The 21,635-nt window shown below is 24.5% G+C and overlaps 1 protein-coding gene across 1 annotated transcript in view; it reads left to right on the top strand.

Moving 5' to 3' along the window:
• Positions 1 to 21,032, top strand: part of LOC127288411 (uncharacterized) — a 34,237-nt gene extending 13,205 nt beyond the window's left edge. Inside the window, exon 2 of the mRNA XM_051315827.1 lies at positions 20,711 to 21,032. Coding sequence (XP_051171784.1) covers positions 20,711 to 20,919 — 209 coding nt within the window. The 3' untranslated portion in view covers positions 20,920 to 21,032. The remainder of the gene's footprint in view (positions 1 to 20,710) is intronic.
• Positions 21,033 to 21,635: the final 603 nt, after the last annotated feature.

A 21,635-nucleotide genomic window follows, 5' to 3' on the forward strand; every position in this document is an offset into this window, starting at 1 on the left:
GAAAAAAATTAAAAAAAATTTCCCCATTAAAAATTTATTGTTCTTTAAAAATTAATTAAAAATTTTATTTATTAAAAATAATAAATAATAGAGTATATTATTAGCTCTAGGAACATTATTTTTTTGTAAAGCACAACTGAAATCATAAAACATTGAGAGCATTTTTTTTTTAATTACTGATACAATTATTCATTAATGGAAAATTAACTAAAGGAATTTTTTATTTTTTCGAAAATTGTTTGGGGAATGCTGTGAATTTCCGATATTAATTTATCCATGTAAAACTAAATGTCATTTATTTTTGCATAAATAACACGTAAATCGGGAAAGAGTTAACTTTTTTTTTTTTGTCTATCTGGGAGTAGTAGCCTTGAATTTCTCACATTTCTGTCATCCAGGGGGAAAATGAACAAATTCCATTTTCGCAACCGCTAATTCAATTACTAAAAGAGATATATGAATGTGCGCAGTCATGCAGAATCATATTAGAGTAAAGTGAAGCAGAACGAGCTTTAAGTGAGCGTTACGATTTTTATTTTCCTTGACGTTTAGTTAATTATGATATTTTTCATTTTCACGCTTTTTTCACAGCCCATATATAAAATTAAATTTTTGAAAAATCGTTATCTAAATGATTTTTGTTTATGAAAAAAAACAATTTTTCTAATTGATAATTATTTAATTATTTTATTTTATTATTTAATTATTTTATTTTATTATTTAATTATTTTATTTTATTAATAAATTTTTTATTTATTTAATTTATAAATATACCTATTTATAAATATTTTTTTTTATTAATTTTTTTTTTTAAATCTAATAACAATTTTTTTTCAATTCGATTATTATTTTATTGTACGTTTCACTGTTAATTAAATGAATAATTTTGCAAACTATTCCATACATTTGTGCATAAAGTTATAGATAATGTATACAGTTTAAAGTTAGTTAAAACGTTACCTTAATTAGGTTAATTAAATTTTTATCTTGCAAAATTAAAAAAAATATATATATATATTGTTTTAAACAAAGCAAATTTTTTTGTTATTTAGTTTTTTTTCGAAACTTTATTAAAAGTTGAATCCATTTTTCAGTTCATTACATAACGTAATGAAAGAAGAATTTGATTTACATTAAAAACATTGTTATACAATTACACCTGTTGCGTTCGAGCTACTGACGCGACTATCGAAACTGGTCGCGAGCTTTTTATACATTATTAAAAAAAAGAGAAATTTGAACATTTAAGTAATTATTTTATTACAATTTTTTTTTTTAACTCATAAAATGACAAATATTTAGAATGGAAATTTATTAAAATTGCATTAATAATATCTTTTGGGGTTTTTGATGTAACTTTTGAGTAATTTTAATTAAAACACACAGGTAACTATCTGTTGCAATCTTAACTAGAAGGTGTGTTTGTAACACAGTCCAGGAACAGTATAGGAGCTGAATAACACAACTATTTGCATTTGCTAGGATATCTCGCAACGTTCTTAATGAATTGGCCGTACCGAATTGAGCGAGATTGCATACCATCTAGAATTCTCATGACCACGTAGAGGGACAAATTAGCACATGTGACAGTCGCATAGATTCATATAATATTACTCCATATACCCTGAGAGTATTATATTTCTATCGAAAAAATAAATTTGCTTATTTTTTTTTAATAATTTATAAACTAAAAAAAAATTTTGTTTTTATTAATTTTTATTAATTTCGATATCATATTTTATAATTATAATTTTATATACACAATTCGAAGCAGATGTTTTGAGAATCATCAATTTTCAATTCGAAATCGCAACATTATAGGTCAATCGATTTATTTTAATACGAGAAAACTTTTGTCTTTATGCAATAACGGTAAATTATGATAACAGAGAAAGTTATAGTTTAGAAGTTTCTTCTCTGAAAAATCGTGAATTATTAACTTTCCATTCAAGAGAATAATAGGAACTCAATAAAGAAGAGAGAAAAAAATCGAGGGATTCCTTTTCTTTATATGTATTTATAAAAATTGTGTAGGTTCTTTAGATTATTTAAAATAAATTTCTATTTTATTGCTTTTTTTTCAAATTGTATATTTTCAATTTTCTCTTATTTTGTATTTTGTTATTTTCTATTTTTTGTTATTTTTTATTTTTTTATTTTTTAGTATTATTTGTGTGTTTTCGTTATGCAAAAGCGTGCTTCGAGTTTTCTGACTTAAAATCACGTTTGCTCTTTAATGTACATATATACATTGTTACAATGCGTTACAAAGTAGCTCGAACGTAAAGCCGAATTCCATTGGAATAAAGTTCCAACTAAATTTCGGCTAAGCATTGTTTGGAATAGTTTGGCTCATTGATATGACTTTATCTCTCAATGTGTTAGTGTGTTCTTCAGTTGAATATTAAATTAAAACTTCAAAACTTTAGTTGAAAAGAAAAAATTATATTTAATAATTTATTTTTCAAATCGCATTTATTTTCTTCATAATTTTTTTGAATATTTCACGGGAAAAAAGGAATTGCTTTTACATTTGCTATTGGATTTATCAAATTATTAGTAACCACAGCTAAATTTTTTTCCTATCACAACGAAACAGTTTGTTGTGATAAACAATTTTTAAAATTTTTAAAAATTTACTGCCACCGTAAACTTTTTCTATGCGCGTGGGCGCATCTATAAAAATATTAGTAACAGCAGTTAAATTTTTTTTGCTATGACAACGAGAAAGGTTGCTGTGATAAACAATTTCATTCTTAATTTTCAAAAATTTACTGTCACAGGAAATTTTTTTACCGCAGCAAACATTTTCTACGCGTGTGGGCGCATCTATCAAAATATTAGTAATCACAGCTAACTTCTTTTGCTATGACAACGAGAAAGTTTGCTGTGATAAATAATTTTTTTAAGGTTTAATAATTTATTGTTACAGAAAACTTTTTGGCACAGCAAACTTTTTCTATGCGCGTGGGCGCATCTATTAAAATATTAGTAACCACAGCTAAATTTTTTGCTTTGACAACGAAAAAGTTTGCTGTGATAAACAATTTCATTCTTAATTTTCAAAAATTTACTGTCACAGGAAATTTTTTTGCCGTAGCAAAACATTTTCTACACGTGCAAGCGCATCTATCAAAATATTAGTAATCACAGCTAAATTTTTTTGCTATGACAACGAAAAAGTTTGCTGTGATAAACAATTTCATTCTTAATTTTCAAAAATTTACTTTCACAGGAAATTTGTTTGCCGTAGCAAAACATTTTCTACACGTGCAAGCGCATCTATCAAAATATTAGTAATCACAGCTAAATTTTTTTGCTATGACAACGAAAAAGTTTGCTGTGATAAACAATTTCATTCTTAATTTTCAAAAATTTACTTTCACAGAAAATTTGTTTGCCGTAGCAAACATTTTCTATACGTGCAAGCGCATCTATCAAAATATTAGTAATCACAGCTAAATATTTTTGCTATGACAACGAAAAAGTTTGCTGTGATAAACAATTTTTTTAATTTTTAAAAATTTACTGTTTAATTAAATTTACTGTCACAGCAAACTTTTTTGCCATAGCAAACATTTTCTATGCGTGTGGGCTTTTTTAAAATTTTTTTTTGTCTATTTTACCATTGCTTGTAGATTTTTAGTTATTTAGTAAATTTTCAAATTATTAATATTAGAAAAAATTTAACGGTTATAAAAAAAGGGAAAAAAAACAATTCCAGAGAAATGACATTATTTTTACAAATTGTCGCTTAAATCTCATCATAAGTTTTGTTACTGACAGTGTTGGATACTTGTACCCGCACTTGAGGTTACCTTTCCCATCGTAAACATCGCGAGGATGGCATTAGTTTAATAGTTTTCTGCGAGTTTCATTGTGATATATATTATACAAAGAGCGCGCGTTCCGACAACAAAAGAGTAACTTTCTTCAAGTGCTTTTTCGTCTACCAATGCGATGAAAAGGGTTACAAGAAAAAAAATCTTTTTTATTTTTTTTTTTTCTTTAAAAAACATTTTTCCCGGATCACGCGACTAATCGTTATCTTGAGAGAGTTGTTTTATACAATAAGTAAAAGTTGAATTTCCGTGAGAGAGTTGGCGACAATATAAATCATGAGAAAAACGCCGAGAAAGCCAAATCGTGTGATATGTGGAAAAAGGCGCTGAAGCGAATATTTTGGACAACCTGTATATATAGAGATATAAATATATGCAACTAAACAGGACACTATGCATTTTATTTCTTCCCTGGACCCAACATTCAAGATGTTATGCACATATTTGAAACGATTCAATAAACTATGCCAACGTAAAATATGCGGAGAGTTATAAATTTTATTCTTGTACATAAATCGCCCTCTTTTCTGCTTACGATCAATACAAAACCAAGAAAATATATAGAGATCTAAAAGCGTGCACAAGTTTTTAGATTAAGTTTCATATGCGTTATCCACACATTGTGTTTGCATATATATATATATATATATATATATATATATATATATATATATGTAGTGTACGTGTTCGCTCTCTTGAATCTGATTTTTCTTCAATTTCATTTTCAAATAATTCCGTTCTTAATCTGAAAATGGAATTTTTTTTTAATTGGAAAAAATGGGTTTTATTTTTAAAAAGAGTTTTGTAAAACGCTTTATTGGGTGTTTTTTACAATCGTTTACAAACGCTTTTTTTCCTATAAATCTTTTTGTATTATTTTTTAACAATTTTTTTCGTTAATTATTATTTTTTAAGTAGAAAAGACAGCTAATGGTGGGACAGAATGGACATTTCAATTTTTTTAAAGTATTCGTTGTCAATTTAATTACACTGAAAAAAATTTAATTCAAATAATATCGGTCAAAGAAATATTTAATTGATATTAAGTAATTATTATTTGAGTCTATTAAATTTGGGTTTGAAAAACAGAAATTATTGGTTCAAATATAATTTATTTAATTTAAATATTAATTTATTTAATTTAAATATAATTTACTTAATTTAATTATTAACTTATTTAATTCAAATAAAAATTATATGGTTTAAGTAAATATTTATTTGATTTAAATAAATTTTTATTTGATTTAAATAAAAATTTTATTTACTCCAAATAAATAGGCTAGTAGGCTGTGAGACAAATATACGTTTATTTAACTCAAATATATTATATTTGGTTCAAATAAAAACATTTCTCTGGATGTACACTATTTTCGTAAATTATTTTTCAAGTAGAAAAATCTTGCAATAGTCAGACATATCAAAAACTGCAAAACTTTAAAATAAACGCAATTTTTTTGTTTTCTTTGTAAATTATTGTTTTTAAGTGGAAAAATTCGTCAATAGTTAGACACGTATTAAATTATTTATTTAAATAATTAAATTATTATATTTAGTTTTTTATTTCCATTAATTTGGGGTGAAAAAATCTTTTCTCCAAAAGTTTTAAAATTAATTTATTTTCCAATGCACTCGAAAAAAAAATCTTTTTACATTTTTTGAGTACTAATCGTTCAATAGTAATCTGTGGAGGGGAAAAAATGAAAAAAAAAAAAAAAAAAAAAAAAACGTTAAATTAATCTGTCTCATAAGAGCACGTGGCAATTGTAAGTACTAAGGAGGGTCAACTTTAGACAGGAGGATTAGATTATAGATAGACGAATGATATATATGTATCTGGGCTTTAAGGATTATCTAAAAAAGTAACTAATAGTCCATGAAATTGATATGGCATTTTTATTTTTTATCTAAAATGGTATTTAAAGAATTATATAAATTTAAGAGGGGTGGCTGTATTACTAGAAAAGAACCATTTAAAAATATAAGATCATTAAGTTCATATTATTACTATTATTTATTATATTGTTATCATTATTATCAGATGATATTCATAATATCCAAATATTTTTTTTTTTTTGAGATCATAATTTTTTTTTTTTCAAAAATAATGTAGAATAAAAATTTATTTACGATAATAATGATAACAAAAATAGAAATAATAATTATTAAAAAATACAATCCCAGGTAGAAAAATTAACATTACTAACGTTATTAATATTACTAACGTTACTAATGTTACTAACGTTAGTATCTATAAAAAAATTAAGAAAATGTTTCTAAATTGTATTTTTGCAGAAACTTGTCAAAAATCGACCACCAGGAAGTATTTAATGTTCTTACCCGCACTTTTTCTAATTTTCATTTCTATTATCACTTCCACTTTTTTATTTTCATTACCGTTTCCACTTTCACTTTTTCTAATTCTCATTCGCACTTCCATTCCCACTTCCACACTTTCTAATTCTCATTTCCACTTTCACTTTTTTATTTTCATTATCACTTCCACTTCCACTTTTTCTAATTTTTATTCCCACTTCTACTCCCATTTTTTTCACTTCTAATTTTCATTAGCTGTTGCCATTTCGACTAAAACTCTTTCTAGTTTCCATTTACACAACCATTTCCACTTTTTTTAATTACAATGGATGGAAATTAGAAAAAGTAAAAGTGGTAATGGAAATTTAAAAAATAGGAATGGAAGTGGGAGTGAAAATATAAAAAAGTTGTAATGAAAATAAAAAAGTGGAAGATGAAATGGGAGTGAAAATTGGAACAAGTGGAAGTGGAAGTGGAAGTGAAAGTGTGAATGAGAATTAGAAAAAGTGGTAGTGGCAATGAATATAAAAAACTGGAAGTGGAAATAGGAATGGGAATGAAAATTAGAAAAAGTGGAAGTGGCAATGAATATAAAAAAGTGGAAGTGGAAATGGGAATGAAAATTAGAAAAGTGGAAGTGGAAATGGGAATGAAAATTAGAAAAGTGGAAGTGAAGTGGGAATGAGAATTAGAAAGAGTAGAAGTGAGAATGGAATGACGAATGAGAATTAGAAAAAGTAGAAGTAGAAATGGGAATGAAAATTATAAAAAGTTTAAGTGGAAGTGAAAGTGGTAATGGGAAAGTAGTGGCAAAGTTTCCATGAAAATATATTTTAGAAACTCTTAATTTTTTTATAGGTACTAACGTTAGTAACATTAGTAACGTTAGTAACGTTAATTTTTTCACCTGGGATATTTCTTAATAGAATTTTATTTTGTTAATTTTTTAATATTATATTTACTATTTATGGTTTTTACAATAATTTTTGAAATTTTCATGAGTATAGAGAATTTTTGCAATAAAATTTGTAAATTTTATGATAGAAAAATATGATAATTTTTATCGATAAAAGCGGATTGTCATAAAATAATGCATTTAACAATATACATAAGTCAGGTCGAGTGAAATCTATGTAAATTGTAATATTATCATACTTTTTCACAGAACGAATAATAATAGGAAAAAAAAAACAATTTCACAATGACATTTTTAAAGAAAAAATTACATTTTAAATCAAATTTTGTTAACGAGAACATTGAAAGCTTTACTGAGTAATCGCTTTTTTTTAATATGCAGACAAGCAATAATTATTATAGACATAAATTTATTTCACCCGAATAACATTAAATATTTCGAGAACTGAATTTATAGTTAATATTTGTCAATGAATTGTGTATTGCGAATGAATAATATATTTTATTGAGTATATTCCTTTATATTTATGTCTGGTTTGAATAAATTTTTTTTTGTTCCTTCAAAAAGAATTTTTTTTTTCTATATAGAGTTTTAAAAAAATGTAGAAAAATTTTTTTTTAAATAAATGTTAAAATCGGGTCATGACATATAATTTTCAGTGGGCGGCCTAAAAGGTCTTGGAATATTTTTATTTAACCTTGTATATGTAGAGTTACCTTATTTATTTTACCCCCTTCAGGGTGATTAAAGTGCGTGGGCAATAATTCATATATGCATATTGTTTGTGAGAATAAAATTAATGGTAAACATACTCTTCAAATAAAATTGAGTAAATAGAAAATATGATAAATTTTCGTTCAATATGTATTTTTTTTTTTTGTTGAAAAATTGAATATCAAATTTTTATTTATAGAAATTAAATAAAAAATTCTCCTTCGATTGAATTTTTGGAAAATGATTGAAATTATTCTATATGAAAAAAATTTAATATATTAAAATTGTTTTACAGAACATTCTTTACGCAAATGCATTAAAGGGGATGGAAACTGATAAATTTTATCAGTGCGCAAAATGCAAGTTTTAAATCCTTCTCTATTTAATCCTTTTCTAATTAATTTAGTCGATTTATGACTTCAATGAACGAAAATGCTTTATTTACACTCATTTATTTGAACTAAATTATATAATATATTTGAATTAAATAAACCGAGCCAACTAAATTTATTTGAAGTAAAATAAATTTTTTTTTTATTTAAATTAAATATTTGAGACAAATATATCATTTTTTTGTATGTAGAAAATTTATAAAATATGAATTTTTTAGTGTTAATTTATTTCATGTTATTTCTGAAATAAAAATTAAATTTGTACTTTTTGGAATTTGTTTTTGAATCTATATTAATAAAATCAGACTTTTGTCTGTACATTGCTTCAAATTAATTTTTTCTTGCATAGTTTATCATTTTAAGTAGTAAAGATAACAAATATGCCATAAATAAAAATTCTGTCTGTCTGTCTGTCTGTCGTCAATATTTTGTACCGGCACAACTTTAAAACGGCTCAACCGATTGAGGTGAAACTTGGCAGTGTATTCAGTCTTAACGTAACTTAAAATCTTAGCCATATTTGATTAAAAAATATTAACATGAACGAAAGTTATGACATTTTTTCAAAATATTTAAAAAAATCAAAAAAATGCAAATTTTTTATTTTTTGTCAGATTGATTTGAAACTATTTGTACCTAATTTTTTCACATAAATACAATCAATTTTTTTTATTAAATTAAGTAAATAGTCTGAATTTAAAAGTCTAAATCAAATTTTTGAATTTCCAATTTTTTTAATAACATTGTAATCTAAGAATTCGTTATGTTCAACTTTTTATAAGTAAAACAATAATGTTTTTAGTCTGTTGGGTATTAAACGCAATCTTAGCTGCACACCAATGAAAAATATTAATTTAAACAAAAATATGACACTTTCAAAAAATTTAAAAAGTTTAACATTTTTTATTTTTTGATAATTCTTTACTAAACGTTCTTTATTTAAAATTTTGTGACCAATTAAGTATGCTTTTAACAAGAAATTTTAAGAATTTTAATTTAAGAATTTTATCAGAATTTTAAAATTAATAATTGCAAATCTGAATATGAAATCAGATATTGTAAAAATAAAAAATCGAAAATTACTTTTTTACTCTTTGAAATTAACAATTATTATATTTAAATTATTATTATTATTATTGAATATTATTATTATTATTATTATTATTATTATTATTATTACAAATTATTTTTAAATATAATAAAACTAAATAAACTAAATAAACTTAAATATAATATAATAAATATAATAAAATTAAATTATTTTCATAATTACATCCAACTATACGTGTTCTCCTGTATTAAAATATCTTTTTATAAATTTTTAATTATTATTTATTCAATTCAATTTAATATTTCCACTGCTTTTAATAAAATTAAAATAATTTAAAATTGTATTTAATTTTATAGTATTGAAAATAAAAATTATTTTAATCAATACAATTTAAATTAAAATTTTAAAAAACTTTAAAAATTTTAATTTAAATTGTATTGATTAAAATAATTTTTATTTTCAATACTATAAAATTAAATACAATTTTAAATTATTTTAATTTTATTAAAAGCAGTGGAAATATTAAATTGAATTGAATAAATAATAATTAAAAATTTATAAAAAGATATTTTAATACAGGAGAACACGTATAGTTGGATGTAATTATAAATTTCAAAATTTATTAAATCTAAATATTATAACCGTCGAAGACGGGTGCGACAGCTAGTTTGAAATAAAATTAAAATTTGTATTATAATGCAATTTTAAAGAAGGAATACAAATTATTATTCCTATTGTTTTTTTTTTCAATTGGAATGAAATTATCTTTTTTTTTGAAACTATAAATTTTACTCGGGTTTATTCGCTTGGCAAAGTAAAATGAAATATTAATTGAAATCCTTGGGGGCTTTCTCTCGGTCAATTAAGTAAGTTTGTATAGTGCCATCAGTTACTTAAGGTGTCCATTATCCATCATTTTTAATAAAAATTCATTGAAGGATCTATGTCCGCGAGTTTGTAATATGCACTAAGTGTGCATCCCAGAGAGTCACTTAAAAATCAGAATAATGAAAAAGACTCTCGCAGGTCTTGGGTAATGAGAAAGTTTTCTCAAGTTCTTCTTGTGTGTAATTAACTTTATTATTCATAGCTTGACGTTAACGTAGCGGCTTTGGCCCGAGAAAGAAGATACTGAGAGTGTAAAGACTAACGATATAGATGGGGAAAGCTTTGGAGACAGGGGGTCGAATGAAGGGAAAGAAGAACTCTCGGCAAAGAGCAAGAGATAGAAAGTTTTACCGAGCCAACATCAAAATTCATTGTTTCCGAGATCCTGATAGTCATGAACAGGAAAAATATACATGTCTCCGTCTGTGTCTCCATTAATTTTGAAACATTGTTTTAGACACGTTTCAAAGTCAATGAATTATATCTTTATATATATTTTTTTTTTTTTTGCTCTCTATAAAATATATTATTCTCGTGAAAAGAATTTCAACACAATCATATATATTTTTTTACGGCAGAAGAAAAAAATTTAGAAAATTTTTGTTTTTTACACTGAGAAAAATGTTTAGTCAGAGCAACTAAAATTTGGTTGGGCGAACAAAAAAATTTTGTTGGTATTTAAGCAACCAAACTATTTGAGGCAACCAAAAAATTTGGTTGAGTTTTTTTTGTTGGCATAACAAAAATGTTTGGTTAGCTCAACCAAATTTTTTTTGTTAGGTCAACAAACGATCATTTGGTTTTTTAGACCAAACTATTTTGTTGTGTTAACCAAATTATTTTGTTGTCGAAACCAAATTTTGGTTGGAATTTAAAAATGTTCAACCAATTAATTTTGTTGGCCTAACCAAATGTTTTGGTTGAGATAACTCTGCGACTTTGTTTCAGCCAATCAAAATTTGGTTACACTAACCAAAATTGCCTAATCAAACAATTTTCTTTGCAAACATTAAATTTTTTTTTCTCAGTGCACCCAGAGAAAATTTTGATTATTATAGAATTTCTGGTGTAAAATTTTTGAAATTTCAATTTTGACTTATCAGACAATGGGGAAATAAAATATTAACTGTTTTTGATAATGTAATCATCAGCTGGCTACTTGTTAAATATATTAAAAGCGTATTAAGGCTAATGGACTCTTTATGATTATAACCACTCGGATCACAACACGTTAAAATTCCAAGCGTCAAAGCTGAAATTGACGCTCGGATAGAATGACATATCTAGTAAAATCGATTTTAAGGAAATGTATTTTATCAATTTTGTTTCGTATTCTTCAAATAATAATTTATTTCTTTGATTTTTGTTTATTTTCGTTTTATAATTTTTATTTTTAGAAATATTTTAAGTTTCAAGTCCTATCAGATTTATATTGCTGATAATATTTTTTTTTATTTATTTGATATTCTAATGAATGGAGCTGTATGGTTTTTAGATACTTTTTTTTTCTTCTTGTTAGAAACAAGACAATTTTTCTTCTCATCTCCCTATTACTGATATAATGCCTTAGTTTCTTGTTCATCCATTTACATTTTCATGCAAGCTTTTCCTGTTTCTTTAGTTTTCTTATATCTTTCCATTTTCAAATCTCATTCGCATATTCTTAACATTATTCTTCAGTCTGCCTTTAGGCAGTCAACCGTTTATTTTACAGACATGCCGGTTACTTAGACGTTTTTCTACTTTATAAACATATCAAAAACTATCTCAATCTTGTTTGTTGTTTTTAAATTTTTCTATAAAAATTGTATTTTAATAGAAGATGTTTTTTTTTCTATTTTATAATTTATATTTTTAATTATTGAATTTTTTTTTATATCTAAAATTATATTTAATTTACATTTTTTTCTTTTTTTTATTTGGAAAATAAAATGTGTAAAAGAGAAAATATTATATTGCTTTATTAACTCTCTAAATATGGATTACAGATAAAATTTTTATTACTTGTTGAAAGCATAAGAAAGCTTTTTCCATGTTATTTAATTAGAATTGGAATTATTGTGAAGTTTTAAATAGAAAATGTTGTTTATTTTAAAAATATATTACCTTGAATGATGCATAAAAATAAATTCTAAATTTTTAAGTAAATTTAAAAATTGAATTTATATATATTGAAGTTCCGTTTCAAGAGTTAATGATTTTAATTACTTTAATTAAGTCTAAAAATATAGAATTTTTAATGTAGATTTTATTTTTAAGTATAGCGAAACCTGGTGACAGTCACTGAAATGTTAAGAAACTATTTTAAAAAATTTTAAATTCAATGAATCTTTAAATTTTATCTGTAAATTAATTTTAAGTAGAAAATTTTTACTTTAGTCAGACATTACATTGCAATATAATACAATACAAGAAATGAAAATCACGTTTTCAAATTGTAATATTATATTTTTTGTTGTAATTGATTATTTATAATTAGAACAGCTAATTTTTTTTGTTTCGTTTGTTTTTTTCTAAAGTAGAAAAACACAGAAAATTAAAAGGCATTAAAATAAGCAAAATTAGATTAAAATAATAAGCGTTGCAGTTTATTTTAATACCTTATAATTTTCTGTGAACCTAGTAACACCGTCCGACAAAATTCAACTTTTTTTTTGACCCACAAAAATATCCAACATTTTTGGAAACTAGGACCCAAAAAAAAATACCCGTGTCTGACCGTTTTGCTAGATCAAATTATTTGTGGTTTTTAGTGGTGAAAACAGCCCCTAAATAAAAAGTGACAAGATATCTTTTAGAAATTATTAATATTTTATAAAACTTGGTATCTGGGGGTTTTCGGGGTCGCTGATTATTAATCTGATATCAGATTTTCAAAATTCAAAATGGCGGTCAAAATTTTAAAAAGTTATTAAATTTTTTTTAAACCTTGTTATCTAGGGGTTTTTTGAGTCGCTAATGACGAATCTGATGTTAAATTGTCAAAATTCAAAATGGCGGATATAAAATAAAAAATTAATAACTTTTTAAAAATTTGATCGCCATATTGGATTTGCCATTTTGAATTTTGAAAATCTGACATAAGATTAATAATCAGTGACCCCGATAACCCCTAGATACCAAGTTTTATAAAATATTAATAATTTTTAAAAGATATTTTGTCACTTTTCATTTAGGGGTTGTTTTCACCCCTAAAAACCACAAACGACTTGATCTAGCAAAAACGGCCAGATACGGGTATTTTTTTTTGGGTCCTAGTTTCCGAAAATGTTAAATTTTTTTGTGGGTCAAAAATTGGGTCGGACGGTGTAATAGTCGGACACAACAAAATATCTCGTTTTTTGTAGTATATTTATTTATTGTACTATTTTAAAAAAATGTACTATTTAAAAAGAGTATTTTTTCATATTTTAATATTTCTAAGTAGAAAAGTCTGTCAATGGGCAGACATGATAAATGTCTCCTTCTTTAGAGTATTCATTAGGTATTTATACTTATTGTTAATTTAATACAAGTTATAATTTTTCTCGTAATTTTTTTTTTTTTTTTGACAGAAAAATTTACTATTTAAAAAGTGTATTTTTTCATATTTTAATATTTCTAAGTAGAAAAGACTGTCAATGGTCAGACATGACAAATGTCTCCTTCTTTAGAGTATTTATTACGTATTTATACTTATTGTTAATTTAATACAAGTTATAATTTTTCTTGTAATTTTTTTTTTACAGAAAAATTTGCCATTAGTCAGACCTGTTAAGTACTAGTATTTGAAGTACAAACATTTTTAAAAAGTATTTTAAAAAAGTATTTAAAAAAATTTTTTTACATCATTTTTGTAAATTATAATTTTTAAGTAGAATAATCTAGTATAAGTAGAAAAGCTTACTTATAGTCAGACAGAAATTTTTTGCGTGTTTTATAATATCGGTTATAATAAATACAAGATTAAATTTATATAATAGCCAGCCTCCCAGCCTTGGGCCAATATTGGCAACGAAAATTGATCCAATATATTAAGCCAATCGTGAGCCTTATTGACAATTTGGTGGTTCGCATCTATTTTTACAAAATAGATAAAATTATTTAATAATATAAATTTTTTATTAAAAAAAAAAACAAATTTGTTTACCACATTGTTTATCCAAAAGAAAAACAATTTATTTGTGTAAAATAAAAGAGTGTGTAAAAATAAAAAAAAAAATGAGAAGGAGTTGTAGTATGAAAATAGATGGTAATTGTAAACAAATACGAGAGAAAGTTGAAGGAAAAGTTGGATTTTACAAGGGGGGGGGGGGAGGAACACCACACATGCGATAAAAGTGTGATGCGCTGTTTGCATCAGGGAGAGATGCATTGAGTGTGAATTGTGTTAGAGAGAGAGAGAGAGTATAGCGAAACCTGGTTGAGACGTGGTATTTCGTCAAATTGACCTTGTATGTAGTGGATGTTGATGTATATAGGAGAGATGTACGTTGAATGTAAAGGCAAAAAGGGGATTGGTGGGGAAAGTGAGAGGGGGGGGGGGTAGAGGGAAGCCTAGTGGTGTTAGTGAAAGAGAATCAATCCCACTTCGGAAGCTAGTGTGCCACAGGCTGACTCGATCGAATCTGCTTTGATCAAGGAACGGTAAACATTCGCCCGGAACATGGATGAAAAGCTTGATCGCCCGTTCAATTCTCTTGCTTCGACGCCTAACCTTTTGGTAAACGTCCTCTCAACCGCGTGGCTTACTCTTTTCCTCTGCCTCATCTCCTTTTTCTCTCTCCTCCCTTTTCGTATATATAATGACTTTTAAGTGAACACTTTCACCCGGTAGGCGTGTAGGTCATCGGCATTTACATTTTTATATTATCATTATTTTTAATTCTTTTACAACAATACTTTATTATTTAATAATAAAATAATATTTTTATAATATTATTAATAATTGTTGTACAATATTTTTGTTTTAGAAATTTTCTCTTTTTTTTCAATTTGGAATTTTTTTTTTTTGAAAAAAATTGTTTATTGTTTGGTTCTTTATTGAAAGAAAATAATTGCTAAGGAAAATAATCTTTAGCAACTGTTGCTACAATGAGAAAAAAAATTTAATGTTTGCAACAAAATTGTTTGATTAGGCAATTTTGGTTAGTGTAACCAAATTTTGGTTGGCTGAAACAAAGTCGCAGAGTTATCTCAACCAAACATTTGGTTAGGCCAACAAAATTATTTGCTCTCTAAATCTGAATTAGTAAAAATGTTTACTAATTTGAATTAGTTACTCATTTTTTGCTTCTGAATTAGTTAAATTTTACTAATTGTTAGTAAAAGTTACTAGTAATTAGTAAAATTTTACTAATTCAGAAGCAAAAAGTGAGTCACTAATTCAAATTAGTAAACATTTTTACTAATTCAGATTTAGAGAGTGGTTGAACATTTTTAAATTCCAACCAAAATTCGGTTACGACAACAAAATAATTTGGTTAACACAACAAAATAGTTTGTTCTAAAAAACCAAATGATCGTTTGTTGTCCTAAACAAAATTTGGTTGCGACAACTAAATAATTTGATTCGCTCTCAGCACATTGCTTTAAGAGAACAGTTAGTTTAAATCTCTCACAAGGATGCGGGTAGTCCAGTGGTCAGAGCTCCCGATCTTCAGTTTTAAAACAGAGGTTCGATCCCAGAGAGATTTTTCAAAGTCCATAAATATTTCAATTGGATAAATATAAATTCAATGTTAAATTTATAATAAATAAATAATGAAATAAATAAAAAATAAATAAATAAAAAGAAAAGAAATAAGGTGGAATAAAATTTTTAATTTTACAAAAAAAATTGTTTGTTTGATCAACCAAACATTTTTGTTGACACAGAAAATTAAAAGGCATTAAAATAAGCTGCAACGGTTATTATTTTAATCCAATTTTGCTTATTTTAATCGATTTTGGTATTAAAATAAGCAAAATTGGATTAAAATAATAAGCGTTGCAGCTTATTTTAATACCTTATAATTTTCTGTGGACCTAACAAAAAAAATTTGGTTGAGCTAACCAAACATTTTTGTTATGCTAACAAAAAACACTCAACCAAATTTTTTGGTTGACTCAAACAAATAGTTTGGTTGCTTAAATACCAACAAAATTTTTTTGTTCGCCCAATCAAATTTTGGTTGCTCTGACTAAACATTTTTCACAGTGTAAGAAAAAAAAATCCTTAGCAACGGTTGGCATGATAACGGTTGTTATGGTAACAGTTGTCATGGTAACAGTTGTCATGGTAACAGTTGTCATGGTAACAGTTGTTATAGAAACGGTTGCTATGATAACAGTTACCTTGGCAACTGTACGAGTGTAAGACGGACGGACGGACAGACGCCAAAGCATGAAAAAAAATGTAATTGATCGTTAGAATTAATTAAACAAATTGATAAAATGAATAAAAATCACTTTTGATTCAATCGATAAAAGTGAATGTAATTGAAGTTCCATATATACAAAACGGGTTAAAACTTGAAAAACCACAAGGGAATTTAAAGCCATTTGCCATTGCATCAATCAAGATAGTAAAGTTCATTTCAAAGTTTTAGACAGCGCGGCATTTCGGTTTCTCAAGTTGGAGGAAGCAATCATCACTGTATGTGATTGCCCTTGAGGGCTGTTTTCCTCGAATGATATTTATCATCAGGTGGAAAGAAGGGGGGTAAGCGCGCGAGAGAACTATAGAAAGGTTTATACATCACTCAGAGTGCCGAGAGAGAGAGAGAGAGAGAGAGAACTTGGCGCCAGTATAGTCGACGAGTCGATACAATATGAGTAACCACTTTTCTCTCTGCAACTCATCTCTATACTCTCTTCATCACTGAAATTTAACACTTCACTTCTATCCTCATAACTTCTCATACTGGTTGTACTATATTATAAACACGTAATTGGGAGAAAATTTATTAGAAATTTTCTCTTGGATAAATAATAATAATTTAATGTATTTTTAAAAAAAACATAATGCAGCAATAATAACAATAATGATAATAATATATAATAATAATAATAATAATAAATAATAATTCGGCAGAGTTGTAACTCTTTCGTTGCCTCGTGTTCCGCAAACGTCATGTGATGGCCCGTGTGATCACAATGGTATAATAATCATATGAATCAATTTATTGGCACATATAATGTTTGCGAATGAGAACAATAATAGTAATAGGTTTTCGATTGAAAAGTCCATTGATTTTACGTTAATCTCATCGTTGTTTCGTTGGTTTTCGACAGGTATTATTTTTAATTAACATGCGGAAATTAAAACTGTTGTCGGGGGAGAAATATGTGTTTTAGAAAAAAAAGAAAATTAATTAGTTATTTTTATTAAGAAAAATTGTTTTTTATTCACAATTTTTTTTATTTTATATCAAATTTTTGTAATTTGTTAACAAAATTTTTATACTTTATATAACAGTAATTACTATTTAGAAATTCCTATTTTTTAGTAATTATTATTTAGAAATTACTATTTTTTAGTAATTACTATTTAGCAATTACTATTTAGCAATTACTATTTAGCAATTACTATTTAGCAATTACTATTTAGTAGTTAATACTATTTAGTATTTACTATTTAGTAATTACTATTTAGTAATTACTATTAATTAGTAACTACTTTTTAGTAATTACTATTTATTAGTAAATACTTTTTAGTAATTACTATTTAGTAATTACTATTTAGAAATTACTATTTTTTAGTAATTACTATTTATTAGTAAATACTTTTTAGTAATTACTATTTAGTAGTAAATACTATTTAGTAATTACTATTTATTAGTAACTACTTTTTAGTAATTACTATTTAGTAGTAAATACTATTTAGTAATTACTATTTATTAGTAACTACTTTTTAGTAATTACTATTTAGTAGTGAATACTATTTAGTAATTACCATTTATGAGTAAATACTATTTAGTAATTACTATTTATTAGTAACTACTTTTTAGTAATTACTATTTATTAGTAACTACTTTTTAGTAATTACTATTTAGTAGTGAATACTATTTAGTAATTACCATTTATGAGTAAATACTATTTAGTAATTACTATTTATTAGTAACTACTTTTTAGTAATTACTATTTAGTAGTAAATACTATTTAGTATTGAATACTATTTAGTAATTACCATTTATGAGTAAATACTATTTAGTAATTACTATTTATTAGTAACTACTTTTTAGTAATTACTATTTAGTAGTAAATACTATTTAGTATTGAATACTATTTAGTAATTACCATTTATGAGTAAATACTATTTAGTAATTACTATTTATTAGTAACTACTTTTTAGTAATTACTATTTAGTAGTAAATACTATTTAGTATTGAATACTATTTAGTAATTACCATTTATGAGTAAATACTATTTAGAAATTACTATTTAATAATTACCATTCAGTAGCAAATACTATTTAGTAATTTCTATTAAGTAGAAAAGACCGACAATGGTCAGACAATTTTCTTGCAAAGTATATTTTTAAGTAGAAAATTTTTTCAATAGTCAGACATTCCAGTTTTTAATACGATGGAAAGATAATGTTAATATTTTTTTGCAATTTATTTTTTATGTAGAAAAGTATAATAATAGTCAGACGGATCAAAAATCTTATTTCTTAGTATAAACAAATTACAAAAATTGTAAATTTTTATACAAAAAGAAATTATTTTTATCTATTTATAAATAAGAAAATATAAAAAATTTATTGTGATTGATTGGAGTGTTTGTTTTAATGAATCCAAAATCAATAAAAGAAATTGTCTTTGATCGATGATTAATTTAAATTGAGATTTATCACCTGATTGTATAATAACATTAATTATATATATATGGATATTAATGAATTTATCAAAATTAAAGTCTGAAAATTATTTGTCGATGGAAATACAAAATTTCGTGTATTTAAATTTTGTTTCAGAATATTCATTATTATAATAATTTTCTTTTTCATACGAAAAATGAGTTTGAAAAATGACTGCAATATTGGAGGTCAATATAGGTTAATGGACAATCGAACGTGTGTGTGTGTATTGTAAATATGAAAACGTTTATGCTTAATGTCGTTACAAATAATGTCATGCAGATTTTATGCTTCTTGTATTGACTATTTTTTTTTTTTTTTTTTGGTGTTAAAAAAACACACGCGCGATAAAATAAAAATAATACAATTTCGTTTATGTGTTAAAATTTACAATTTTTTTTTCTGGTAAAAATTAATTTATGAATAAAAAATTTGTTTAAAACAAAATAATTGAATTTATTGCACTTTTTTTTTAATTGCAAAATCATTTATTTGATTTATTGTACTCTTTGAAATACATTTATTCCAAGAGATACAAGAAATTCTTGAAATGAATAAAATACTAATAAATTTGCATAGCCTTGGGGGTAATTTGCATACAAAGCAATGTCAGTTAAACATCAAAATGAATGTAAACAAAGCACATAATTTTCGATGTTTAAGTGTATTTATTTGCACATGTGACATTTTCAATCTGTTAATATTATTTTATTCTCAATTATTACGAAATTGTTTAAATATAATAATTGTGTAATAATACAAAGTTTATACAATAATTTTATTATTCATGCAATGGAATTAATTTTCACAAATAAATCACAAAATTTTATAAAGTCGTATACATATATATATTTAATATTTAACGTCAATATTAGTACAAACATAATTATTTGTTAGATACACAAATATATGAAAAGTATCCATATTAATGATCTACTTTAATCTAGGATGTTTGTTCGCGTATTGAAATGTAAACTCTCGAAAATATCGATGTGATATTGTGATAAAAATAAATCAAGAATAGAATAATCTTTTTAAAACTGCCCCCTATATTGAGTTATCTAATTAACAAAAAGATAAAAATAAATAAATTTTTATTATTATTTGATTTATTAAATTTTTATTATTTTCAATTTTTAAATATTTAAATTTTTTTATTGCCGTATTAAATTTTTTTTGAAATACATAATTTTTGAATAACAATATAATTATTGTTTAAAAAGGTTTGATGAGAAAAAAAAAAATTTATTTTATGAGAAGCATAAAGTGCACTTAAACAAGTGGTATCCTTGAAATAAGAGAATTGTCTTTAAACTTTTTCAGTCAAAAAGATATCTTCTTAAGGCAAAGTGATGAGAAAAGTATTCTCTTTGCCATATAAAAGGAGAGCTTTTGATGCAAAAAATTTTCTGGACCTCTATATATATATATATACATAATATGCAATGAAAGTATGAGAACTTCTTTTTTGCGGTAAAAATTGCTTTTATAATAAAAATATTATTTTATTTGTATTATTTAATGAACGATAATTATAATAACATTTTTGAAAATAATTGAATATTTTTTATTAAATTTTTAATATTTTTTTTTATTTTATATTAAATTTTTAATATTTTTTTTTATTTTATAAAAATTATTTTTGAAAACAATTTTTTTAAAAATATTTTACAAAAAAAAAAAATTTTGTGGTTAAGCAAACATAAATTTTGTTGTCCTAGCGAAATCTTTTTCTCTCTGCATTAAATTAAATAAGCACTTTCTGTGTTTCAGGTTATAGCGGAATTTTATACCCTCGTCATGCCCTTACGAAGCCGGAAGTGTGTGATATAAAGCTATGTCGCCACCACCTCTACCACCATCTACACAACCATTGTGTAAAAATGCGAGTGAGTTTAGTTCATTCAGTGAATATCAAAATCGTGCATCAAGAAGTTGTATATGGCAAAAATAGAGTGAATTTTTGTCATCACATTACTTAAATCCCACAACTACTGTTGAATTTTCTATTTAAAAAAAAAAATATTTAAATATAAAAAAAAAATAATCAACTGCTAAAAATACAGTTTAATAGTTGGAAAAAAAATGTTCTAAACACAAGAAAATGTCATAAAAATTTTTAAAAATCATTAAATTATAGAAAATATTATCGATTAAAAAGAGATTATTTAATTTTCTATGAAATGTTAATTATATTTATAAAAAAAATATTTAATTTTTTTTTGCTACAATTTAATTAAAGTTTTGATGAATTAAATTTTGAAAAAAGCGATAAATTTTTTTTCTTTAACATTTATGGTTAATTTTTCGCCATAAAATTGGTGATATGTTAATTATTTTATATCTTTTACCATAGATTTACAAGATTGATATTTTATTTTTTGCTAGAGAAATAATATTTATTATTTTTTACTAAATTATTTATATTTAGAGAATTAATTTTATACTAGAAAAGGAAAAAAAATATAATAATCAGAAAAAAAAATGATTAATATTTTATTATTTTTAACAAAAAATATAATATATCCAAAATATTTATTATTTTTTTACTAAAGATTATTTAAATATAATGCAAAAATATTGGACTAATTTTATAATAGAAAGACTAATTGAAAAAAAATTTAATTTATCAAAATTTAAAAATTAAGTTTTACAAAAGAGAAAAAATCTGTTATTGAACTGTTTAACAAAAAAAAAC

Source organism: Leptopilina boulardi, unplaced genomic scaffold (genome assembly GCF_019393585.1).
Source record: "Leptopilina boulardi isolate dan_hultmark-lab unplaced genomic scaffold, ZJU_Lbou_2.1 LbouV2_386, whole genome shotgun sequence".
Classification (NCBI taxonomy): domain Eukaryota; kingdom Metazoa; phylum Arthropoda; class Insecta; order Hymenoptera; family Figitidae; genus Leptopilina; species Leptopilina boulardi.